Source organism: Tursiops truncatus, chromosome 13 (genome assembly GCF_011762595.2).
Source record: "Tursiops truncatus isolate mTurTru1 chromosome 13, mTurTru1.mat.Y, whole genome shotgun sequence".
NCBI classification, from domain to species: domain Eukaryota; kingdom Metazoa; phylum Chordata; class Mammalia; order Artiodactyla; family Delphinidae; genus Tursiops; species Tursiops truncatus.
The window spans coordinates 64701691-64728228 of NC_047046.1; the positions used below are offsets into that span (position 1 = coordinate 64701691).

General features: G+C 48.3%; 1 protein-coding gene across 1 annotated transcript; it reads right to left on the reverse strand.

Annotated features, from left to right (window-relative positions):
• Window positions 1–12286: 12286 nt before the first annotated feature.
• On the reverse strand, window positions 12287–22069 carry LOC117307619 (cytochrome c oxidase assembly factor 8-like). The gene is made up of 3 exons (XM_033836950.2): window positions 21980–22069; window positions 12835–13190; window positions 12287–12625 (listed from the first exon to the last, which is right to left on the reverse strand). Exons 1-3 carry the CDS (start codon window positions 22067–22069, stop codon window positions 12520–12522), a joined length of 552 nt encoding a protein of 183 aa, XP_033692841.1. The 3' UTR covers window positions 12287–12519.
• Between the last annotated feature and the right edge of the window lie 4469 nt (window positions 22070–26538).

The window sequence follows — 26538 nt, forward strand, 5'->3', positions numbered from 1 at the left end:
GAGAAATTATTCGAATCGCAGTAGAAAGTCCTGAAGGATGTTTGGGAGGACTGGGGAGGAGGACCGGGTAACATTGGTGAGGATATAGGTTTGGTCCCATGGGATCTAGATAACAGTGACTTAAACCAGATAGAAGATGAATTCTCTATTGTGTTAGTCTCAGCTGGTATTGAGGTTCTGTTCCATAAAACCAGGCTCTTAGTTTTTGCTCTGACATTCATAGGATGTTCCCCTCACCCCCGCAGTCCAAAGTGTCCCCCATTAGGTCCACTTCTAGCCCGTGGGAGGGTGGAAATGGGGGGAAATGTTACCTTTTAAGAGCATCAATGAGGAGTTGCCCACATTATATGGCCAGAAATCAGTCGGATGATCACACCAGAAGCTGAAAAATACTGTCTTTCTTCAGGGTGCCCAGGGGCCCAGCTGAAAATGCAAATAAATATTTATTTGGCTGTGTCGGGTCTTAGTTGTGGCATGCTGGCTTTTCCTTGCGGCGCTCGCGCTTCTCTCTAGCTGTGGTGTGCGGGCTTAGTTGCCCCGAGGCACATGGGGTCTTAGTTCCCTGATCAGGGACTGAACCCACGTCTCCTGCATTGGAAGGCGGATTCTTAACCACTGGACCACCAGGGAAGTCCCAGGAATTCATTTTTATTCCCTTTAAGTTGTCCTTTAAATCATTCCATCTTGTAGTCAACTTTTAGTAAATTTAAACTGATCTATCACTATGAAGTTTGATGAAGTACATACATTTGACTTTATTTCTAGTCTTAAATGTTAAAACGTTTTAAAATGAGAAGAAAACTCTCTGCAAGGGGCCTTCATGATGGTGGGAAGTGGCTGGTCTTCAGTTCCACCCAAGACATTCTGAAATACCAGGCTTAATCATGGACATGGTGGGGGGACTGGGTTAGAGACTAAGAAATATATTCTTAACCTAATTCAGGTGACAGAGGAAAGGGCTGAAGCCTTCTTTCTGGCCGACTAAAGGAACTTTTAGAAATTGCCAAAAGGTAGAAGTATAGTCTGGGTGCCTCCATTGTGTCTTGTCTGACTTGGGGGTTCAGTGGCGCCCCCTCTACAAATTAGAGTCAACGTGCTTCCATGGGGCCTCCTTTGACTATATGAACAAACTGAAACACTGAACTCCTTGGAAGGATGGATGCCAAGTAGGTACTAGAACAGCACTGTTACCAAATGTACTTTTCTCAGTTTTCACCTCTGTTTTCAGTGTTACTTTCTACCTTTCAACCCAGGCTCTTGTTTATTCAGAGTAGCTGAATAAACTATGACTATAGTTTGACTTTGACTATATGACTTTGACTATATGAACAAACTGAAACACTGAACTCCTTGGAAGGATGGATGCCAAGTAGGTACTAGAACAGCACTGTTACCAAATGTACTTTTCTCAGTTTTCACCTCTGTTTTCAGTGTTACTTTCTACCTTTCAACCCAGGCTCTTGTTTATTCAGAGTAGCTGACATCTGCAAGGGATCCGTTGGAAGCTTTGAAATGAACTCAGTCCTGCTCATGTATCAATGGCTAGTAGACCTCTAACCAGTTCAGAGTTATAAACATTGTTAAAAGAAGATGCTTGTTATCCAAATTAATCTTTGCCTCGAGGCAGCCAAGCACATCAAAAGGAAAATTTCCTGTTAGGGTAGGAGATCACTGGGTCAGGGCGGTCACCTTACAAATAGGCTAGTCCTCTTTGGGAATCTTTCCTCTAGTCAAGTCCCCTAAAATACTGCTGGGTTTCCGCAGTTGATTTCATTCCTCCACTCCTGATGCTGCAGAGCCTTTAAGCACCAGCATTTGTTTTTCCATCCCCCTCCTACCCAATGATTTCCATGGCAGCAGTAGTTGCCTTGAGAGGGGAAGAAAGGTGTCAAAGCTGTCTTTGCTAACTGTGGGTTTATCTATAAATTGGGAGTGGTTTTTCCTAAAAAAAAAAAGCTTAATAAGCAAATAAAAGGAATAAGAGTAAAACAACTATAAACTAGGGTTCAAGTCATTTGTCTTCCTAAACGTCTGTGGTTAGCAATACAGTGTAACTTTGACTTTCCTTATGTAATATCAGCGCATGTATGTATCCTGAAGGTGGTGGTGAGACAGGCTGGGACCTCGGACCATTTGCTGCAGTGCCGCCATGCTTGCACCTGAACACACCTCTCCTTGAGCAACAAAACATAAAGAAAATATATGGGACTAAAAATAACTGCATGCATGAGCAGGTGGGGCAAATTCTGGACCCAAAATATACAAAGAGACCAAAAAATCCAGCTGCCACTTTCTAAGAGCCTGGAGCAAAAACAGGCATGTTGGGAGCAAAAGCAGGGTACTGAGCATGGCCCCTGTGTGCAGCACCACCTAAGAGGTGGGCAAACCACCTAAGCTACGCCTCCGGCCCAACCCCTGGACAATCCCTATCTTCACCCCCTATAAAGAACAAGTTCACCCCCCTCGGGGAGCGGGGAGTGAGCAAGCAATGGAACCTGTTGTTTGTTCTCGCTCCCCCGTGCTGCAGCAGGGGCCCCAATAAAGCCTCGCCTAAATTTCTTGTCTGGCCTCTAGAGACAGGAAATTGTCTTCCCCTCTACTGATTGGGGAAGGCCAAGAACTCTGGTTGGTAACAGTGGGAAGAGTCTGGAAGCTAGGACAGGTCTAAGCAGGCAAGGGTTTAGGACCAGAGGTCAGCTGTAGCAGCAAGGAGCAGTTATCTGGACCAGCGCTAATTATCTCAGCCCAGAGGTATTCCCACTCAACTTTGTTTATCATTTCACAGGAAGTGGGTGATCATAGTTAGATGCCACATACAAACTTGGAAGCGTTGAGGTCGGGAGCAGAGGGTGGGATTATCTGAATGGAGATTATCAGAATGGAGAAACTAAGAGTATACTATAGGAGTAAACATATTTTTGCTTCTGCCCTGGTCATCATCCCAGGACAGCTTCCGTGGGATTGCTGTGAAGCTAGAGCCTCAACCAGTCACTGCGAAGGAGCATATTCCATCACGACCTCAACTCATTGCCTGTATTCTGTCGGAGATATCTGTCCTCCTGTGGGTCCTGTGTCCTTTTTTAAGACACGCTCATCTTCTTTCTGATTAGCCTGCCCCAAATTCTACACAGGCTTCTTTTTGGCCAATCAAAAAGAAACCCTCAGCAATGTGGCTTCACAGACCCTGCAGTTCGTTTCCCTGGTGACCCAACTGCACTGCTGCAGAACTGCTCTTTCCACATATACAAAACTTCTTTTTTTTTTTTTTTTTTTTTTATCATTTTGGCCACACCACACAGCGTATGGGATCTCAGTTCCTCAGCCTGGGCTTGCACTCAGGCCACGGCAGGGAAAGCGCTGAATCCCAACCACTAGACCACCAGGGAACTCCCAAAACTTATGTTTTGGATAGAACAACTTTAAGTAAACACACAATTACTTATTTACAATGGCATTTTTATTTTTAAACAAAATTTTGAACATTAAAAAATGCCAAGATACCACTCAGATGGTGTAGTGGGTGTGTGGAGGGCCAACTAGAAGCCCCCTTCGGAACTGAGGCACTCACCCCCCTGGCTACTGGGAGCATCGGCAGTTGAGGGCTCTCGTCTGAGTCTGTCTGCAGGAATTACCCTCAGTCAACAAAGGGGCTTATGGTCACAGCCCCTCCCCAGAGGCAGTCCACAACCAGTGACCTCCTTGCCTGAAGACAGGACAACTCTGGAGGACTGTAGGAGCTGCACAGCTCCTGGTGGGATCAGCCAGGGCCTTTGTGACATCATAATTCACCTCTCCCCTGCCCAGTAGAAGTCCTGCCCTCAAACCTCCATCTCAGACAGTCTGTCTCCCAGGGAATCCAAGTGAAGACAGATGAGAATTTCCTAATCAGCTTGCAGCTGATGCAAGAGCTTCAAGGAGTGGCGACAGAGACTCAGGGTCAGCCCGTAGGACCCAGAGGTGAGATATGGAGAAAACAGGAAGCCAATAATCACTGGCCTCTTATGCCTGTTGGCCTACGGTCAAAGTCACGTCTCTCACTCAGAAGGGCTTCCCCTTCACACATCACCCTGACTTTGGGAGGAGGAGAAAGCACCTGGCAGGCTTCTGCCTCCTCATTGTGGCAGGGACACGGATGACACATGGGAGAGAGAGGGAAAGAAGACTTTTTGTCCCTTGAAAGCCGGAGGCCAACTGAAGCTGAATGGAGAAGCTCGGCCTCTGGGAACAGGGTATCACAGCTGGAGGGGAGCCGATGGAAGGTGAAGACTCACTTTGTAACTTTTCTCAACTCTTGTTTGATGGGAGCATGAGTGTGAGATGGGAAGTAGGAGGAAATAGTACCAAAAACAACTATAATATTAAGCATCGTGATACTCAAATGTATTTTTAGTCACTTATCGATGCTAATGAAACCCAGAGCGATCAGAACTGAAAGGTGGGCAACCAGGAGCCTCAGGAATGGATTTCCTCATCGCTCTTTGCTACAGATATTAGCCAGCATTCAGCCTTCCATTTTGACATAAATCCTGTCCTACTCCGATTCCTCACAGAATCACCCCACATTTTTAAAAAAAGTTAGAATAGGGCCTTTAAAAACAACCTTGGGTTAGTCCATGTAAATGAGTTTCACATCGCACAACAGATATATTTATGTAAATTTAGTTATGTAATAGTGACTAATTAAAGGCATTATAAAGTCCTTTCATCTATGTTCCCTCATTTACCCTTTACAACAATATACGGCAGGGGAGAAAACGGAAGTTCAAAGATGTCAGTGGGTGGTCCCGGGCCTCTCAGTAAGTGGATGAACTTGGACTTAAACTTGGGTCTACAGGCAATAAGCCTGTGTTATTTCCTTCCCTTAAAATAGCACTAGAAGAATTTACCTTCCAGAAGACTCCTCTATGAGTCTGTTTGTTCTCTGTATAAATCTGGATGTTCACCTGTTACAAGGTGGGGGGCACCTGCTTTCTCTGAAGGAACACCCATTGCAAAACTTTCTCGTAAGAAAACGACCAATGGGGCTTCCCTGGTGTTGCAGTGGTTGAGAATCTGCCTGCCGATGCAGGGGACATGGGTTCATGCCCCGTTCCGGGAGGATCCCACATGCCGCGGAGCGGCTGGGCCCGTGAGCCATGGCCGCTGGGCCTGCGCGTCCGGAGCCTGTGCTCCGCAACGGGAGAGGCCACAACAGGGAGAGGCCGCGTACCGCAAAAAAAAAAAAAAAAAAAAAAGAAAAGAAAACGACCAACGAAGAAACAATCTCTGTGGCGCTCAGGTGAGTGGGAGATTGGCATTCACTGAGATTTCCAAACTTGCCTAACTGGCTTGCTGTGGGACACCAGAATTGCCCACATTCCTGAAGAAATGTCCTAGAGATGTTTTACCGCAGAACCAACACACACGGTGGGAGGGGATGCTCCCCGAGGAGAGAAGCAGCTGGGGGACAGGAGCTGCCGTAGAGGAGGGGCTGCAAGGGAGGCCTGGACACTCCAGCTATTAGTGAGGCAGGCCCAGAGGGTTCTGGAAGAATAGAGGAGCCAGTGTGAAACCAGGCCCTATCCAGCCCCACTTCATTTAATCCTCACTCCGCTGCTATGAGATGAGTTTTCCTTTTGTTTCAAACATGGAACCCGAGGCTCGGAGAGGCTGAGTTGTCACAGTTCAGAACAATAAGTGGGATTTGAGCCCAGGTCTCTGACTCCAAATCGGCTGTTTTTAACCACTCGGTTCTATTGAGTCTGGAGGTAGGAAGGATAATGGACTGCACTGCATATTTAAAATATTTCTCCAACATTTACTCAGTGGAAAGGTCCAGGCTGAGAGGGACAGGTTGATGAGGGGGCAGCACCCAGCGTGGATACTTCCCTCAGCAGACAAATTCCTGCATGCAGCATCCCCTCCCTCCTTGTGAGGCAGTCGGGGGCAGCACTGTGCTCCCCTGAGCTCCCCTGAGTTGGGAGGTATGTCTTCTCCATCCTAATTAGCCCTCCAGAGTATCCCTTATAAAAACAAGCAGTTCAGTGCCTGAGTGGCGGCTTCATAAACAGCATCGCCAGGAACGTGGCGGTGCTGAAGGCTGGATCCCAGGCGCTGCCGCTGCTCCCCATGTGGTCACCGCAGACCACATCCGTGGACACTCTGGAGAAGTCTCACATTCTGTCTCCTGGCTTCGTTCTTTTTTTTTTTTTTTTTTTTTTTTGCGGTACGCGGGCCTCTCACTGTTGCGGCATCTCCCGCTGCGGAGTACAGGCTCCGGACACGCAGGCTCAGCGGCCGTGACTCACGGGCCCAGCCGCTCCGCGGCATGTGGGATCTTCCCGGACCGGGGCACGAACCCGTGTCCCCTGCATCGGCAGGCGGACTCTCAACCGCTGCGCCACCAGGGAAGCCCCTAGCTTCGTTCCTTACGGCCTGCTCCTAGGCTCTGCTCAGGGCTGGCAGCCTGCCTGGGAGTGCTGGCTCCACCTGCTCCTCCTCCATCTGGCCAGGCCACTCCTGTTCCACGGCAGGGGTGCAGGAACCCTCCTTTCTGCCAGGAGAACAGGAGCTGAGGGGACCTGGTGCTTGCTACCTTCTTGGGTGGCTTCCTCCCAGGAGACATCCCCTGCTTCTCCTCAGAATGCCAAGAGCCCCAGGAAATCAAAGGACATCCTGCATCTATCCACCTTAATCTGTAAGAAGTTTGGATTATAGGGGGACCATCTTCCAGGAGGTGTGCCCCAGGATTTGCACAACATGGTAAATAACCAATGGCTTATTCTCTTCATTTGATTTACTGTCTGTAATCATCTACATATTTTATTGAGGCTGAAGTCCATGGAATTTTGTTGAATAGGACTTGAACTGAATATTTTTTATTTTATATTATTTGTTTATTTACTTTTGGCCTCACCATGTAGCTTGCAGGATCTTAGTTCCCTGACCAGGGATCGAACCTGGACCCTCGGTGGTGAAAGCACTGAGTTTTAACCACTGGACCGCCAGGGAAGTCCATGAACTGAATATTTTTTAAAACTATAATTTTATACAGTCATTCAGACAGTTTTCCATCAAGGAATTAGTATTCTACCAGAATTCAGTTCACAATGGTGCAAATCTTACTGGGCCCAAGCCAATTTCAACATTTAGGAAAAGGTAAGCTAAAAGATTGTGCACAGGTGATGTGGGTATGTGGGAATAAAGAAGAGAAATGGGAAAAGATGATCAGAGGTGACTGGCAAGGAAGGAAGACTCAGGAAAAGCCTGCATCTGCTATGATGTGCTTATCAGAAGGCTGGTAATTATTGGGAGAAAGGAAACACAAAAGATGAATATTCTGTCTAGGAGGTAAGCCAGCCTAGAGGTGTCGAGGAGCCTGTCCTAATCTATGTAAAGCAGGAAGGGTGATCACCTGGTATTCACAAGATTCATCTGAGCTCTAAAGATGTGCAGGTTATTCCATGAATGAGAGACTCTGGAAGAACACTCGGCTGGTGCTGGCAGAGTTTGAACTTCCTGGTGGAAGTTGGACCAGCCCAGCCTGCAGATGTGTACATAACTTCCCAATGCCTACTGGTGGGTTTGAACAAATCCCATGAAGATATAAATCAGCTAACACTATAAAGGAGTGTCATGAAGGCCAGGGGAAGATGCTGGTACAGTGGGTCTGGCCACCACAGTGGCAGGCAGGAAGGTTTGGAACATCTGACTGTGAATGTAACATCTGAATTCTACTGTGTTATCCATCATGATGTCGATTTTCCCTTACCTTGTTCCGGAATAAGTCTCTCATGCATAACAAGTCGATACTCTAATAATGATTTAATTAATGGTCTTCCAATTTCCTTAGGAAAGAGAAATTAAATTCGTTAATTAAAGAGGGAAAATGAAGGAAAGAAAAAGCAAGTGGATTAGCTAAGATCTCACAGCTCAGTGACACCTAACTTGAGATTTTTGACTTAGTAAATGGACCAAAGGAATGTATCCTGATGTCTTCTCTCCCTGTATCAGCTTCTTTCCACTCAAAATGTTGGGGTGACCAGCAGGATTCTTGTTTTTTTTCTGGTCCTTTAAGAAAGCAAAGGGCAATTTTTTGTACACAAATGTTCATAGTAGCATTATACGTAATAGCCCAAAGTGGAAACAATCTAAATGTCTGTCAACTGAAGGATAGTTGAACAAAAAGTGGATATCATACAATGCAATATCATTCAGTCATAAAAATGAATTAAGGTCTGAAACATACTACAATATGGATGAATTTTGAAAACATTATGCTAAGATAAAGAAGTCAGTCCAAAAGACCACATTTGTATGAATCCATCTGTATGGAATAGAGTAGAATCTATATGGAAATGTCCAGAATAGGCAAATCTATAGAAACAGAAAGTTGATTATTGGTTGCCTTGGGCTGAGGAACTTAGGGGTGAGGGGGTGATACAGGGTTACTTTTTTTTTTTTTTTTTTTTTTGTGGTACGCGGGCCTCTCACTGTTGTGGCCTCTCCCGTTGCGGAGCACAGGCTCCGGATGTGCAGGCTCAGTGGCCATGGCTCACGGGCCCAGCCGCTCCGTGGCACGTGGGATCCTCGCGGACCGTGGCACGAACCCATGTCCCCTGCATCGGCAGGTGGATTCTCAACCACTGCGCCACCAGGGAAGCCCAGGGTTACTTTTTTTAAAATTAATTAATTTATTGTTGGCCGTGTTGGGTCTTTGTTGCTGTGCGCGGGCTTTCTCTAGTTGTGGCGAGCGGGGCTACTCTTCGTTGTGGTGTGTGGGCTTCTCATTGTGGCGGCTTCTCTTGTTGCGGAGCACGGGCTCTAGGCGTGCGGGCTTCAGTAGTCGTGGCTCGTGGGCTCTAGAGCACGGGCTCAGTAGTTGTGGCTTGCGAGCTCTAGAGCGCAGGCTCAGTAGTTGTGAGGCACGGGCTTAGTTGCTCCATGGCATGTGGGATCTTCCCGGATCAGGGCTTGAAACTGTGTCCCCTGCATTGGCAGGTGGATTCTTAACCACTGCGCCACAGGGAAGTCCCCAGGATTTCTTTCTGAAATGATGAAAATGTTCTAAAATTGACTGTGCTGATGGTTTTGCAACTCTGTGAAAATACTAAAAATCATTGAATTGTACACTTTCAGTGGGTGAATTGTATGTTAACTATATCTCAATAAAATGGTTAAAAACCAGTAAGGAGAGACCATTAGTAAGACGTGGGGTGTTGTCGATGGGAAGCCTCAGTTTTTTTGGACTTCTTGGCATAGTCCTGGGACCAGAGCTGAGTGCCAGTGCAAGGGGTGAAGGAGAGAGCCTGGACTGGACACACTGGAGGCTGAAGCCAGTAGGCATTCAATAACTGAATGAACAAGTATTGAAATTCCTGCCTCTTTGTTAAGGCCCAATCAGTGAGGAGGGAGAGAAAAGAGTTTGGCTTAAGTCTTAGGATTTGGAGCTGGGAAGCATTTCTGAGGGTGGCCCAAAGCAATTTTGAAGTAAGGTTTTAATAGAACCAACACTACTGTATATTCACACATCTCTTACTCCTCAGAGAGTACTGCCTCTGGGGCCTCATTCGAGGTCTTGGTGCTGAGGGGTTGAGAGGGGGAGGCCTTCATTTGGTACCCAACATGGAAACCTGGAACGGGAAACCAGCTGCCCTGAGAAATGTCATCTCCCATTGTAGCGTGTGGCATTATAAGTTAAACGTGAAGATTTCTCCAGCAGCAAAGCTCACCAAACACTGAAATGAGTCATCTCTGGGAAGATGTGGAAACCTTTATGTATGAGGACACATGGGAATTAGATACAACCCATTATGAGACTGGGAGGTGGATTATTTGGCCTCTGGAAAGCCCGCGGTCAATGGAGGCTGCAATTTCACCTGCTGAGGGATCAAGTTCAGGTGTGGTCTAGTGGGATGAACACAGTCAAATGGGTCATTTCACTCAAGTTTTAAACCGGCTCTTGCTACATTAATTTATTGGGTTATGCTAGGGCAAGACACTTGCGTCTACAAATCTGGTATAAAACTCTGAGCAAGGACTGGTTTTGAAAGAAATGGTGAAGCCATCCTGTGCTTTCCCCATCACCCCTGTACTTCAATTCAACTGTGCTGATGCCCAAGTGCCAGTGCTACCCCAATCTAGTCCCTCCCCCTGTCTCTTATTAAGCTGGCTGGTAGAGAAGCTTCAGGAAGAGAACGGCTTAGGCTAAAACCTTCTGATAAACAAATTCATGCTAAGATATGTGTGACTAAGAGTTATTTAATGTGTTGCAATTTAAGAAAGGAAGTCAGTTACCTTAAGGAACAATTTAATGAACCCATACCTCATTACAGTGGAATTTTTTGTTTTTTATTTGTTTTAGGTGGCTGGGCTTTCTGGATGCTTCTTAATTGACCTCAGATCAGCGTATCTCCAACTTTAATGGACACATGAACCACCTGAGACTCTCGTTAAACTTGGCTCTAACTCAGTAGATCTGGGGTGGGGCCTGAGAGTCTGTATTTCTATCAAGCTCCCATGGGGTGCTAACATGGCTAGTAGGGACCACCTTTTGAGGGTCCTTAGTGACCACCACCCTACATTCAGCAATACTAATGCACGCAGGAAGTTGAGCTACTCTTTCTTGGAGTCCCCTCGACAAGTTGTACATCCTTTCATTAGAGCACTTAACACATTGTGTTATAATTATTTGTTTAGGGGCCAGCATCTCTATTACACTGAGAGCTCTCACACAGCAGTGGCTGTGTCTTACTCACCTCCACCTCCAGGTGGTCGGATAAAATCATGAACTCTGAGAGCTCTTACATGGTATCCCTGTTCCTGCTTGGCCATGTGGTGTAAACCAGTGCTTTTCAACCCTAACTGCAGATTAGGGGAATTTAAGAAATAATCAATGCCCAGGTACACTCCTGGGCAACTGATTCAATTGAGCTGTTTTGGGGCTTATGTAGGGATGATTTTAGAAGCCTTCCAGGGTCTTACAACTCAACAATAAAAAGACAAATAAACCAACTGAAAAATGGTCAAAAGATTTGGAGAGATATTTCTCCAGAGAAGACATACAAGTGGCCAATATGTACATGAAGAGATGTGCAAAATCATTAGTCATTAGGGAAAGGCAAATCAAAGCCTCGAGATACAACTTCACACCTGATAAGGTAGCTATAATAAAAAGTAAAAAAGAAAAGAAGTGTTGGTGAAGATGCGGAGAAATCAGAACATGTATCCACCACTGATGGGAATCTAAAATGGTGCAGTTGCTTTGGAAAACAGTTTGGCTGTTCCTCAAAAAGTTAAGTATGGAGTTACCATATGATCCAGCAATTCCATTCCCAGGTATGTCCCCAACAGAACTGAAGACATATGTTCTCACAAAAACTTGTACATCAATGGACCTAACAGCATTATTCACGTTAGCCCCAAAGTGGAAATGACCCAAATGTCCATCAACGGATGAATAAATAAATAAAATGTGGTAAATCCATACAATGAAACGTCACTTGCCATAAAAAGGAATGAAGTACTGATGCGTGCATAGATGAACTTCAAAAACATCGCGCTAAGCGATACAAGCTAAAGGCCACATATTGTATGATTCCATTTACATGAAATGTCCAGAATGGGCAAATCCAGAGAGACAGAAAGTAGACTAGTAACTGCCAGGGGCTGGGGGAGGGAGGCATCGGGAGGCACGGGATTTCTTTTCAGGGTGATGGTAATGTTTTAGAACTAGATGGTAGTGATAGTTGCACAACATTGTGAAGAATGTTCTAAAATGTTCTAAGAGCCATTGAATTGTCCACTTTAAGATGGTCAAATGATGTATTTTATGTTATGTGAATTTCATCTCAAAAATAAAAAGTTAAAAACTTTCTGGGGATTCTGATTTGTAGCCAAGTTTGAGAACCTCGGTGTAAGGTAACCTGGGGTACATGCTCCAACATTTGCTAGTGAGAAGAGGATGGTGTTAAACTGAAGGTCTCAGCTTTAAATGCACATTGCCATGACCTGGGGACTGTTAAAAATGCCCATGTCTGGGTCTCCACTCCCCAAATCTGATTTGATTGTTCTAGAGGGGCGGCCTGGACAATCTCCTCAGGGAATTCTAACAGGTAGCCGAAGTGGAGACTGTCAGGCACAAGTTCCTAAACATGAGGGTCACAGTGATCACCAGAGGCCTGGAGGAGGAAGGGGGCACTGGGAACTCTTTAAAAAATTTTATTTTATTGAAGTATAGTTCATTTATAATGTGTTAATTTCTGCTGTACAGCAAAGTTATTCAGTTATACATATATATACATTCTTTTTTTTTTTTTTTTTTCCACAGTGCTTGGGTTTTATTTAACATCACTTCCATGACCAAGAGCCAGCTTGGAATCCACAGTCAGGATGGAGCCACGTGGGCCACAGCGCACCAGGACCCGCGTCCTCCCAGCCTGCCCCGCACACACAGCTCTTAGAGCCCTCGTAAAACGAGCTCCTGTAAGCAGCTGCTTCTCGTGGAAACTTAGACGCTGGCGGGTGGGTCAGGGTGGGCTCCTAATTGCTGGTCTTCTTTCGTTTCAGTCTAAGCTTGTTCCAAATCTTCTCCAGGGCCACTTTTCCCATGAAGAAGGGGATGGCAAAACTACGCTTGTACCAGTCCCTTTCTATAGGTGGTCTGTCCGTATTAGGATCCAAGCAATGTCTACACACGGCATGAAGTCTCTTTTATTCTATAATATTAGTTTCCCCTCTGTAAAACCCACTGTCTATGCACTAGGGGTGCAAGCTGCTTTAGGGCTGCCATGCAAGTAACTTTAATCTGTCAATTTTATTTAAAAGTGCAAAAACTAAGTTGATAGCGACTTCTACCTGTTGTAATACATGTGCTTCTGAAAATTTTTACTTAAAAATTCCTTGTAAAAGTCAGCCATTTCTTCTGCATTCAGTGTTGCTTTTTGACCTGACTCAGCTCTCAGTTCCAGGCCTTTGGCTTTCAGTCTTGAGTCAATAAATTTTTCTTTTTCCTTAAGAAAAGTCAAATTCTGGTTCTCCCAGAACTGTTGGTTCCATTCTTGTGCTTCTTGTCTTAATTCTCTTAACTTTTGTTCCAATGGTGATTCATTTTCAGGGATGTAGAAGTGAACAGGTCGAAGATTTGAATATTTATCTGGGGGTCCTATCCAATCATGGCAAGATTTTCCTGGAGGGCAGAATCTTGAGACCTCCTAGTATTGGAGGGTCTCCTGCGGAGTCGGGGGGTGGCTGTGGCTCACCGTGGGGACAAGGACACTGGCAGCAGCAGTTCTGGGAAGCACTCCTTGGCGTGAGCCCTCCCAGAGTCCGCCATTAGCCCCACCAAAGAGCCCAGGTAGGCTCCAGTGCTCTACATTCTTTTTTATATTCTTTTCCACTATGGTTTATCACAGGATATTGAATAGAGTTCCCTGTGCTATACAGTAGGACCTTGTTTATCCATTCTCCATATAATAGTTTGCATCTGCTAATCCCAGACTCCCCATCCATCCGTCCTCCACCTCTTCTTCCCCTTGGTAACTGCAAGTCTGTTCTCTATGTCTGTGAGTCTGTTTCTGTTTCATAGAAAAGTTCATTTGTGTCATATTTTAGATTCCACATATAAATGATATCATATGGTATTTGTCTTTCTCTTCTGACTTCACTTAGTATGATCATCTCCAGGTCCATCCATGTTGCTGCAAATGGCATTATTTCATTCTTTTTTATGGCTGAGTAGTATTCCATCTTCTTTATCCATTCGTCTGTCAATGAACATTTAGGCTGTATCCATGTCTTGGCTATTGTAAATAGCGCTGCTATGAACGTAGGCGAGCCTTTGATTAACAAGCTCCCCGGTGATGCTGATGCAGGTGGTCTGCACCACACGTTGAGAGCACTGCTTTGCGGAAGGGATCTCAAAATTTAATGTGCATACAAGTCACTCAGGACCTTGTTAAAATGCAGCTTCTGGTTCAGCATTTCTAACCAGCTCTCAGATGATGCCAGGGATACTGGTCTGCAGACCACAGTTTGAGTCGCAAGGTTATAAAGCTGTGGTTCTCGGAGTGGGTTCTCTGGGCCGGCATTAGCACCACCTGGGAACTCATTAGAGATGCAGATTCTCAGGCTCTACTTCAGACGTACAGAAGCTCTGTAGCTGATCTGTTTCAACAAGCCCTCGTAGTAATTCTGCTGCAGGCTGGGGTCAGAGGACCACTGCAGATGCACAGCAAGTGCTCTTACCCCCCAGAAATGCCTCGCACAAAAGCCTGGACCAGCATCCCAATAAGGGAGCTGAGGGCTGTAAACTCAGAGGTGCCAGTGGCCTCAGGGGGCCACTGATTCTGAGCAAAGGAAGCCGTAGAGAAGGAGGTGTTAGAGTGGGGTGGTGGGCACCCCTGAGGACTAACGAGGTCTTCAGCCCAGGATGGTGGCAGAAGGAAAGGCCAGCACAGAACCGGGCCGTGGGGCAACAACGGTCGGGGTGGGGGGGTACATTTGTGGCAGAAGTGAATCTGTGACCCAGGGCCTCCTGTCTTCACTGTGTCCCTTCTACAGCTCAGGTACCTGCCTTCCCAGGTCCCCAGACCGCTTGGGAAAGCTGCACAGCCACCCACTTATACGGAAGGTGTTAGGAACTTAATGTGCTACTTCTTCCTGGGTCATTTGCATTAAAAAATGGCTTTCAGGGGAAAGCAATGTTTCTAAAGTGCAGTTTTAAGGTTTAGGGTGCCTGGCTAGGAAGCTGCCTGGTCTTCAAATCACACCTCTCAGAGACAGCCTGTGGGACAGATGAATGCGGCTCTGCCTCCAGCTTTCCCCGGTGAGGGCTGGCGGGGCCCCTCCCTGGGTTCGGGCCAGGCTGCAGGAGCTGAGGAATTCCCGCTCTGCCCAGCTGCCTCCTGGAATCTCTCACCGCCCTATCCTCTGTGGGAGAGAGGCAGCAATTAGCATAACTGGAACAGATCCTCTTTGTCTACATTCCAGACTGTGGGATTCAGGCCTCCCCCAGAGACATGTTAATTACGTGGAAGGGACCCTGGGTGCCCGTTGGCACCAAATCCTCGCCGCAATGTTGCTGCTGCTGGAAATGAACCAGGTGTAGGTGAAGCCACAGCCCGGGCTTGTGCATTGATTAACCTGCTTCCCAACCAGGAAACCTGCTGCTCCAGTCCTTCAAGCTCTCTCAGTATCTTCCTCCTCCAGCTTTCCCCAGTCCTCTGTGGTCAGGAAAATATGCTTACTCTTGGCATGAGTATCTTCCATCAGCTCACCCATGATTGGCTTTCCTTCCCATCTGGACTGTGGTTTCTTCACAGGGGACCTTGTTTTATACTTAATTAATGAATCAACCAAACAATCAATCAATGTTCGTTAAAGAAAGCTTTTTTGCCAAGCGCCGTGCAAAGATCAGTAAGGCACCATCTGCAACGAGGCCTGTACAACTTAGTTAGGGGGGCAGGGGTACATAGCCAAGTGATCAGTTACATGCCAGTGGTGAATAGAGGATGCTCTGAGAAGATTGAAGGGGGTTACAGAAATGTGCCTGGGAAGGAGTGAAAGGAGGAGCAATGGAGGGCTTCCTGGAAGAGGTGACATTTGAACAAGATTAAGGATGAGTAGGGTCTACCACATGGGGGTTACAGACAGAGGAAAAAGCATGTACAAAGTCACCTGGTGGGACAGAGTTTCGGGCTTTTCTGGGGTCACGGGCGGCAGAGGCGAACTGGAGAGGCAGGTGGCTGGGTCCTAGAAGGTTTTACCTTCCAAGTCAAAGAGTTTGGAGGTTGACTTGAGGGCACTGTGCAACAAGTGAAGGATTTGAATAAGGGGGTAGTGTGGTCAGAGTTTTAGAAAGAGAGGGCCACAGTGCGGAGGGCAGACTGTGGGGGATGACCTGGAAGGGGAGACTAGGGAGGCATCAGGAGGGTGGGATCAGGGAGACTGAGAAAGGAGGAGGCAGGGGCCGAGAGACCAGGTACCACAGGGGTTTATGAGATGAAGATGGGCGTGTTGGATTATCAATCATGAGGTTACTGGTGATTTAAGAGCAGTTTCAGTGGAGCGGGGAATAAGTGGAAGATACTTTCAAAAAGCTTTGCTTTGAAGGGTGGGAGATGATAAAATGAAGCGAAAGGGGAGCAGGGGTAGGGAAGACTTCTTTTTAAGACAGATTTTGTATGTATCTCTATCGTTTCACTTTCCCAGTTCCACTGAAATTTTCTGTGCGGGTGGATGCCTGCCTCTGTGACCACCCCAGCATCCCACGCATCCCAGTCTGGGTTAGGGGCTGCTCCTCTCTCAGAGCCCCAGCCCTGCGAAGAGCTCTGGCAAAGCACACAGGTGGTGAACTGGGTTGTCAGTTTCTTACGTGTCTTCCTCTTTTTTTTCTTTTTTAATAAATTTATTTTATTTATTTTTGGCTGCATTGGGTCTTTGTTGCTGCGTGCGGCCTTTCGCTAGTTGCAGCGAGCGGGGGCTACTCTTTGTTGCGGTGCGCAGGCTTCTCACTGCAGTGGCTTCTGTTGCAGAGCACAGGCTCTAGGCATGCGGGCTTCAGTAGTTGTGGCATACAGGCTCAGTAGTTGTGGCCCGCGGGCTCTAGAGCACAGGCGCAGTAGTTGTGGCTCATGGGCTTAGTTGCTCCATAGCATGTGGGATCTTCCTGGACCGGGGCTGGAACCTGTGTTCCCTGCACTGGCAGGCGGATTCTTAACCACTGCTCCACCAGCGAAGCCCTGTGTCCTCCTCTTGACTGTGAGGAGCACAAGAACTGAGCCCATGTAGCTAGGGGTTCCCAGAACCTATCCCAGTGCCTGGCACAAAGTAGGTGCTCAACAAATGTGCCTTGAACCAGCTTGTGTGAATGAGATGACAGATGAGGGCTCCTGCTTCCAGCCACTGCCTACCTGGGGAGACCCAAGTGGAGTGAACTGTGATTGTCCTGGTGTTGGAGCCACAGAGCATCTGGTGACTCTCGTGTGATCAAGAAAAATGGTGAAGAGCTGAGGGCTTTGAGGTTTCCCTGCTTGTCAACCGGAGCCAATGCCTTGGGAATAAATGTCTAAGTGCAAGTTCAAGCATGTCCATATGAGGTACGTGGGCCCAGAGTGGCTCACCTGCGTTCCTGGAACTGTTGTCTGTGGGTGCCAAGGGTGTGCTAAGTCTTATCCCTACTAGGTCACACAGTCTTCAAAGGAAGCAGAGTCATCAGTGATGATTTTGTAAACAGGGGCTGTAGGTGAAAGGCTCTGACCACTCACAGATGATGTTCCCTCCTCCCTGATCCTGGAATTCTCTTGATCTCTGAGGGTGTGAGTTGTACCTTACCTGTACGGCAGGTAAGTTGTACCTGCCGTAACCTCACTCTCCTCATCTGGAAAGTCAAGGCGTCATTCCAGCTCCAGTCGGCTTGGATTCTGCTTAATTTTTAGATCCTTTCTTGAGATTAGGTTTTGATAGGAAGAGCCTGGAAGGATGTTACGTACCTGAGAGGGAAGAAGGGCTTCTGTGGAGGGTGAGGGACTGAGAAATGGGAGGTTACGGCTCTGGGAAACACTTGCCCACGTCCCTACCCTCACGTCACTTCCCACACAATTGAGGAGTCAGGATGACCACAGCCGTGAGATAGCCTAACAATCAAAGCACGTTCTTGGTGATCCAAGTTCATGTGAAGTCATATACATGGGCTCCAATGGGAAGTGGAAATTTGGACCAGATCTGTTCAGACCTGCCCTGAAAGTAACCCAAAGGCCCATGAGGTGGTCTCAGAACTCCTGGGACCGTTCTCTCTGGGATCTGCTCACTGGATCTGCTCTGGCCTGGACAGCCTCTAATTCTGTCCTGTGCTGTAACCAACCTCTCAAGGTAATCCAGGGCCAGATCAGACCCAGCCCATCGGGAGGAAAGGCAATCTCGCTGTTCTACAGAGAAAGCACTGAAGGAACCTCTGTCTGCCCTTGATGCCATGAAGACGCTACCCCACGAAGACCTGGTTTGGAGTCTCAGTTGGTGGATAGAGCAGAGATTCTGCGAGAGCTTTCTTCACCCTCTGGTTCTGATCAGGTGGCGAGAGCGTATGCTGTGACTCGGTCAGAGCTCGCTGTAAGGAGTGGTTATCACATCTCAAATTGAGGAGACCATCCCTGTTGCTTTGTTGCCAATTGGGCTTGAGAGGATGAAGAAATTACAGGATCTTCAGAGTCTGTTTGTAACTTTCAGTGCAATAACCACTCTCTAAAAAGGGGAGGTAGTGCGCTTTCACAGGAAAAGAACGTGAATTAGGAGTCAGACGACCTGAGTGATTCTGCCACTTAAGAGCCAAGAACCCTTCACAACCTGGGTGTCAGTTTTCGCGTCTCTAAAATGGGAATAAGAGTACCTGTCTTAGGCCCTCACGGGCTAGTCTTGAGGATCAAGTGAGCTAAAAATGTGAAAGAGCCCTTGCGGTAAGGGATGGTACTTTTTTTTTTTTTTTTGATGTTGGGGGTAGGAGTTTATTAATTAATTTATTTTTGCTGTGTTGCATCTTCGTTTCTGTGTGAGGGCTTTCTCTAGTTGTGGCAAGCGGGAGCCACTCTTCATCGCGGTGCGCAGGTCTCTCACTATCGCAGCCTCTCTTGTTGCGGAGCACAGGCTTCAGACGCGCAGGCTCAGTAGTTGTGGCTCACGGGCTTAGTTGCTTCGCGGCATGTGGGATCCTCCCAGGCCCGGGCTCGAACCCATGTCCCCTGCATTAGCAGGCAGATTCTCAACCACTGCACCACCAGGGAAGCCCAGGGATGGTACTTTTGATTACAAATCAGCTGGACTTTCCCTCCTCCAGATATTCGCTAAATCAGAACACATGGGCCCACAGGGTGTGGTCCACATGGGTATATGTGGGTGTGGGGCTCTTTCAGCCCAGTTTGGGGTCCTCCAGCTGGCAGCACAGTCTGCTGCCTTGTGTCTCTTGCTCATTTTGTCCTACAGAAGAGCCAGTGAGGGCTTCAAAGCAGGAAATGTTTTCACAGTTTCTGCCACGAGAAAACCAAGCTTTCCCAGGCTGTACGTCGAGCCCCGCCTTGCTGGAGAAGATCGGAGACTGGTCTTTATCTCTGTGACAGTTAGACCCTTTATAGTCAGTCAGGCATTTTATTGTTTCCCCAGTGATGACATGGCTGGAATTCAGCCCATGTCTTTGTAGTACTTGCCGGTGTCAGATTAATAAGGGGGAAGGAGAAGGAATCATGTGCTGGACAATGAAAGCTGTGAGCCTGGGACTTTACAAACTCCCAGCAATTCTCTTTTGGTCGGGAGGCAGCTGTGCTAGGAAGGGTCGAAGATCTGGAATTCTTTCTGATCTGGCTGCTGGGAGTGGGGCAGGGGGCTTGTAAGTCTCTGGGCATCATCTTGTTAAAACTCTCTTATATGAAGCAGGCCAGTGCCAGAAGAGGGGCTTTCTGGGGACCATCTCTGAGTGGTGGCTGAGCCAAAATGTCGGCATCAGGACTGTGGAATTTAGCCAGGAACAGATCAATTTCATGCAGAGAGCAACTTTGAATAGGGAAGCAAGGATCAATAACTTAGGATTCCGACTCTTCCGGAAACTACAGGAAAGGATATCGAATATAGCCACATACGGTTATGACCCGGGGGGACTGTGGTGACCACTACTAGGGAGGTACCAACACTGTGTGAAGGGGGATTTAGAGTTTTGCTATAGTCTTAATGTGTGTCCCCCAAAATTCCTATGTTGAAGCCTAATCCTCAATGTGATGGTATTAGTAGATGGGGTCTTTGGGAAGTGGCCCCTAATGTCATGAGGGTGGAGCCCTCATGAACGAGATTAGTGCCCTTATAAAAGAGCTCTCAGAGAGCTCCCCAGCCCCTTCTACTATGCAAGGGTACAATGAGAAAACCAGAAAAGGGCCCTCACCCGACCATGCTGGCACCCTGATTTGGACGTCCAGCCTTCAGAACCTTGAGAAATAAATGTCTGTCGTTTATAAGCTATCCAGTCTCTGGCACTGCATTATAGCAGTCCAGATGGACTAAGACAGGTATTGTCAGGAGAGTCCCAGGAGTCTGATGGTTGGTGGGTAGCTGCACAACCACACCCACGGCCATGTGTCTCCACAGAGCCTCACATTTTGGCCACCATGAGCTGGTAGCCTGAGAGCATCATTTCATCAGTCTGGGTTTGAAGCCAGTCTCTTCTGAGACAAACAAGTAGCTATTTCATAGGCCATATCAGATGCGTGCCCAGGGATGACTACCTGCCCTGGAAGACAGTTGCCCAGGGACTCTAAGCCTGTCACCCTATGATGCCTCCTCTGACTTGAACTAGCCTGTGTCCCAAAGATGAGGGCCCTCCTATTTAGAAAAAGAAAAGAAAAATAGAAACCATCAGAAGCAGCCTCTTCCCCTTCCTGGTCACCAAACTTTCCTTTATTTGTTTGCACCCTTTGATCCTTCTCTGGATCACAGTGGAAGTTGTGTCTGTGATCTCCTCTTGTCCACCTCCTACACCAGCACCCCCAATTTCACAACGCACTAATCTCGTTAAATGTCTCCTCTCTCCCAGGTCTTTATCCCTTCTCCCTGGGCTAGTCTGCCTTCCACCTGCATTTAACACAATCAAGTCTCATTCATTCAAAAAAATAAAAGCCTCCCTCCTGTCTTCACATGCCCTGCCACTCTGTTTCTCACACCGTCTGGAAGGTGTTTTCTATACTTGCCCTCTCCACCACTTTCCCCCCTCGTGTTCACGCCTGAACTCACTGCTCTCTGGCTTGTCCATCTACCACTGGGCCAAGACTGCTCTCAGTGTGGTACCAAAGGCCCGTCTGTAGAGCCAGTGTGCCTTTTCTCAGCAGATTTGATTCTTTTGACCTCTTTTTTCCTAACAAGAGAAAAACCCCCACTCTTTCCTTAAATCCCCTGACACTACACACGTTCCTGCTTTTCCTGGGTCTCCAGTTTCTCCTGCTCTGTCTCCTCTCACCAGTTTCTGTTCTTGTGTCCTGAACTCTCTTCTCTTTCTCTCTTTTTACACTCACCCTCACCTATTTCATCCAGTTATACAAGGCAAAATCCACCACCTGTCTCAGATTGCGGCCTAGGCAGATTTCCTGAGCTCTGCTTTGATGTCTCTGGACACCCACAGTGAATACGTGAGCCGTCTCCCTCCCCGTGCTTCAGTGAGCAACATGGTTAGTAGTAACTCTGTTACTCAGTCAGAAACATGGCTTTGTGAGTAAGGTGTGGGGTGAATGGTGAGTACATGAACATTTCCCTTGAGCCCACAGTTTCTCCCAACACCCCAGGAAAGTAGGTTCTGGAAGGAGAGAGAGAAGGTGGGGAAGGAGAGGAAGAAGGAGACAGAGAGAGAGATAGAGGCATGAGATAGCGTATGATCTCTTTTCTAAGGCTGAGCATCTGTGACATGTTTTATCCACGTTTACAGCACGTTAATGGTGAAAAGTTGTCAATGCAGGATTCTGGCAGATTCCTCATCAGAGGACACTTCAGAGAATGCCCTTGAGGATGAACCCAAACAAGAAAATAGTCCTGATCTTTTCTTGAGCTTGGGTCTGGGTCAGGCACCTCAGCAGAGCATTGATCCAAAAGCTGAAGTCCCCAGACAAGAAGCAGTGACTAGGAGAGGGCCGGGGGTGGGGGTGGGGGCGGGGAGGGAGGAAAGGCTGGCCGTGCAGACGGTGCCACCGTCCTGACATTACAACCAGGGAGGGGCTGCTGAGCGCTGGTGAAGGAGCCTGGCGTCACTGGAGGGAAGAAGGGACACCCACCATCTCCCAAGGACTCAGCTTCAGGCAAACAGACCCTGGAGGCCTGGGAGGGTGGGGGGCCCATTATGGGAGGAAGAGGCCGCAGGGAGACTCCGAAGATGATACGAGCCAGCCCTCTTCACCTCCAGTGGGGAGACCAGAGGCCAAGGGTGTGCCTGAGCCTTCAGTGGGGCTCCACCATCCAGCTTTTGGTGGAGAGGTTCTCGTACCTCCTCACAGGCTCTGAGCAAAAAGCCCAGCATCTCCTTGCTGTTCTTGGTTTTGAACAGCCTGGATAGCTCCTTGGAAGACTGGCTCATGATCTCTACTCTTCTGGTTCATTCTTTTTTTTTTTTTTTTTAATTTTTATTTATTTTTGGCTGTGTTGGGTCTTCATTGCTGTGCGCAGGCTTTCTCTAGTTCTCTAGTTGCGGCGAGCGGGGGCTACTCTTCGTTGTGGTGTGGGACCTTCTCATTGTGGTGGCTTCTCTTGTTGCAGAGCACGGGCTCTAGGCACACGGGCTTCAGTAGTTGTGGCGCGTGGGCTCAGTAGTTGTGGCTCATGGGCTCTAGAGTGCAGGCTCAGTAGTTGTGGCGCACGGGCTTAGCTGCTCCACAGCATGTGGTATCTTCCCTGACCAGGGCTCAAACCTGTGTCCCCTGCATTAGCAGGCAGATTCTTAACCACTGTGTCACCAGGGAAGTCCCTTCTAGTTCATTCTGTCTCATTCTGCTTTTCCCTTGACATTCTTCTAACTGGGTAATTCTTCTACTCCAGTTCTAATCTGTATCGGGCCTCCTAATCTCTCAAGAGACAGATATCTGTCATAAGGTTTGGCTTTAAGGAGGTTTTCTTTGGGAATTCCCTGGCGGTCCAGTTGTTAGGACTCTGTGCTTCCACTGCGGGGGACACAGGTTCGATTCCTGGTCAGAGAAATAAGATCCCCCAAGATGTGTGGTGCGGCAAAAAAAAAAAGAGAAGGTTTTCTTCAACATTTTTCTCTTTTACAATATTCCTGTAACAGCAGCACTCTTGTAAGAACTCTTTCATCGTGTCGCTCCCCACACCCAAAGTGTTTGGAAGCTTCTCCAATCTGGTGGACCCATTCTAAACTTCACACTCAGGTGTCTGACACTCTCCACGGTCACCTTCCCCCATTTCCACCTTGTCTGCAGCCCATAATTACCCTGCTCCAGCTGCTCACCTTCCCACCTGCCTCAGTGTGTGTGTCACACACACACACAATCACTCATACTCATGCTCTTCTTGTCTGGAATGTTTTCCTTGGGATCTCGTCCCGACGTTTCCACCATCAGGCTGTGCTGCCTGGACCAGGTCCTGTCCCCTCTCAGAACCTCAGTTTCCCCGTCCGTAAAACCGAGGGGTTGGACTAGGTGAGGTTCACTGGGGCCCCTTTCAGTGTTGAGGTTCTTTAACTTGGTGATGAGTTGGAAAGTCACTGGAGGACAGGGACTCTGTTCCATATACACCTTTGTGTTCCTGACAGAAGCCACGTAGAAACTGCAGTCTAGGTCAGTGTTGATTTTGTTATTGTAACAGTCTGGCCCATCGTAGGGACTAACGATCTCGCTGCTGGGCTGGTTGTGGGCGTGTGTGGGTGTTTTTGTCTCTTGGACTGTGCATTTGTCAATAGGATGTGCGCATATAAAGAGGGATTTATTTTAAGGAGTTGGCTCGTGTGATCGCAGAGACGGGGGAGTCCAAAATCTGCAGGGCAGGCCAGCAGGCTGGCAACCCAAGGAAGAGTTCAAGTTCAAAGGCAGTCTGCCAGTAGAATTCCTTCCACTGCCTTAGACTTTGTTTCTGTAATCCCCAATTTCACAACCTTTCCCACAAATTTCCATCAGCTCTCAGGCCTGATTGTGTGGGTGAGAGCGAGTGCTTCTGTGGTATTGCCTCCCGGGCCAGAATGTAACTCATTCATTTCAGGAATTTTCTTTTCTCTGCTTAAAAGCCTCCCTGTGTGTGACTCAGACCCAGGAAAACTCATGAGTGAGTGAGACGTCATTGGTAAATTGCAAGGGTTCAGCGCCAGCCACGTGGAATCAACACTCTCTTTTCTGTGACCTTATATATACCTTAGGTTGGAAAAAAAAGTAGAAAAAAAAAAGATAAGAAACTGTCTTTTCTTCTCAGGCATTTTGCCCAGGGTATGGGTCTAACCTTGATTTTCCAAATCACTTTGCAGCCTGTTGTTCAGGGAAACAGAAGCTCCAAAGAAAATAGGATAATGGTTTAGTGACCCTGGGCTCATCTTGAACAAGCCAGTGGGTGATGGGTTTCCACATTACCTTTGGCAGGTAAGGTTGGTTGGCAAACATGTTAAACAGGGAGAAGAACAGCATTCAAGTCCATCATCAAATATCTGTAATAGCTGATTTTGTGAAAACAAACAACAAAGTGCTACAAAAGAGGTCCTATGGGATAACGGAAATCAATGCATCCCAGGTGATCACCTGCAGTGGCGGAGTGTGCCGTGAGGATACTCAGGCTGCAGGTGCTTCTCTGGGAGTAGATCTGGCTCTCCCATTCCATGTGCTGGCTCCGGGGCCTGTCTTTGGAGGTCTGCCTGTGGCCTTGAACAAGAGTAGCATCAATTTTCAAGGAACCCCACGTGGATCCGGCAACTCTAAACTCAGGAAGGGGAATGTGGCATGAGAATCCCAGGGGAGCTTGTTGAACACACGCATACCCCAATTTCCCCACCCCACGTGGCTCTGACTTGGTGGGACTGCAGTGGGACCCCAAGAATCTGCACGTTCGCTGAGCTGGCCAGGTGATTCTGCCATCCATCCAGGTATGGGAACCACAGTCCTAACCAGCGTGGAGTGACTGGGGATGGAGCCCTGGCTTCCAGATTGGCCCCCTTTCTCTTCCCTGTTTCTGGGCCTTAGTAGTACACCATGTGTGTGGGCGTGCTCTCAAGAGCATGCGGTTATCAGACGCTCTAGGTGTTTGACCCACCCTCCCTGCAATGAAAGACATCCTCACACACCCCTGCCTCCCCAGTTCTGAGGATTTATTAAATTCTATGTCTCTGGCTAGAGTGGGAGAGAAAGTTCCTCTGCACACACACCTGAGCGTATGAAATCTTCTTCTTTTTTGCCTGCCCATCCTCCCGTGATCCTGGGGGACATTGTGGAGCAGAAGGAGGAAATACGCCCCAGGGGTGGGGCGTTCTCTGACCTCGATGCCTACCCTCTGACTTACCAGTTTTGATGTCAGTAGGTACCCATAAAATGGGCTGTGTAAAACTCCTCTTGAAAGAAAGGGGTCGAGTTAGCTGAGAGGTGCGTCAGCAAGTTCCAGTCCATGGCAACTGCCTTCTCCTTCGAGTCTGTTCCTTTCCCTGGGAAAGGCATGAGTAATAAAAGGAATAGAATTGGCAAACTCTGCTCACTGTCATCGGTGATGGGACTGCATGCACTGGTGCGCAAGAGGCCCGAGGCCAGAGGGGAAGGGCCTGGGGGAGGGCGCTGCTAGGAAACCTCATTGGGCATTTCTGCTCCTTGGGGAGCCCCAGAATGACTCCTCGACACCCAGGCTCACCCCACCACACTCGGTCCACCTGCCTGTAGGTCGGATGCTGCCACCTCCCCTTCACTCATGTTCTTGTCTCTGAGCCTCTCCTCTGCCCAGAAGACAAGCACCCTATGTCTTTCTGTCAGAGGGTCTCTCTGCCCTAACCACAGCGAAGGACGCAGGAGCGCAATGGCACCCAGGGGCCACACATAGGCTGCTCCGTGCTTGGCCCCCGGCTCCTCACTTACTTCTGAGACAATAGGTGGAAGCCCCATGGACAGAGCTCATCAACGACCCCCTACCCCAACCCTTGGGCCCTCTGTGTACAAAGATGTGGCAGCTCACACTTCACCTGTCTTTCTAGATCTTCTTTCTTGCCTGTCTGGTCTTCGCCTGGCTTGTTTTGTTTTGTTTTGTTTTGCAGTACGCGGGCCTCTCACTGTTGCGGCCTCTCCCATTGTGGAGCACAGGGTCCGGACGCGCAGGCTCAGCGGCCATGGCTCACGGGCCCAGCCGCCCCGCGGCATGTGGGATCCTCCCGGACCGGGGCACGAACCCTTGTCCCCTGCACTGGCAGGCGGACTCTCAACCACTGCGCCACCAGGGAAGCCCCTCCTGGCTTTTTGAGCCTCCTCTATGCCTCCCCTTCGGATGGATAGTGCATGTGTGAGAGCTGCCTTGCATTCCCAAGGTGTTTCCTCTCAGATGAACCCCCTGAGTTAACTGTCCATCCACCACCCCACCCCCAAACTTGTCCCTTGTCCTCGCCCCATCTTTGGCTCTTTCTTACCTGGGTGGGGGAGCAGACATGGACAGGTGGAGTCTGGCTGGGGAAGAGGGAGTAGGGGCAGTCTTTCATGCCTCCCTTGGACACCCAGTCTCCCCGCTGCCTCCATTCAACAGCCCTATTTTCTGCCTCCTTCACATGCTCTCTGATTAGGACAGCCTAGACTGGGTGCTTTCTGCCCCCGGCCATTCTTAGCCCTTACATACTGTGTGCATTAACGGAAACAAAGCTTCGTGTGGGCACATTCTAGCCTCCCAGTTAGATCAAAGAGGGCAGACATCTGCTCCCAGCAGCCACTAGTGCCCTGCACGCTGGTGGAAATCCAACTGTTCTGGCAACTGACTCCTCCTGGTGAAACATTCCTGGTTCCCCTGTGCTCTGGGAGGCATGGGAAGCAAAGTTTCCACCAGCAGCTTCGTTGTGATGACAGCCAATGCAAAGAAGGGCTCTCTTATTGG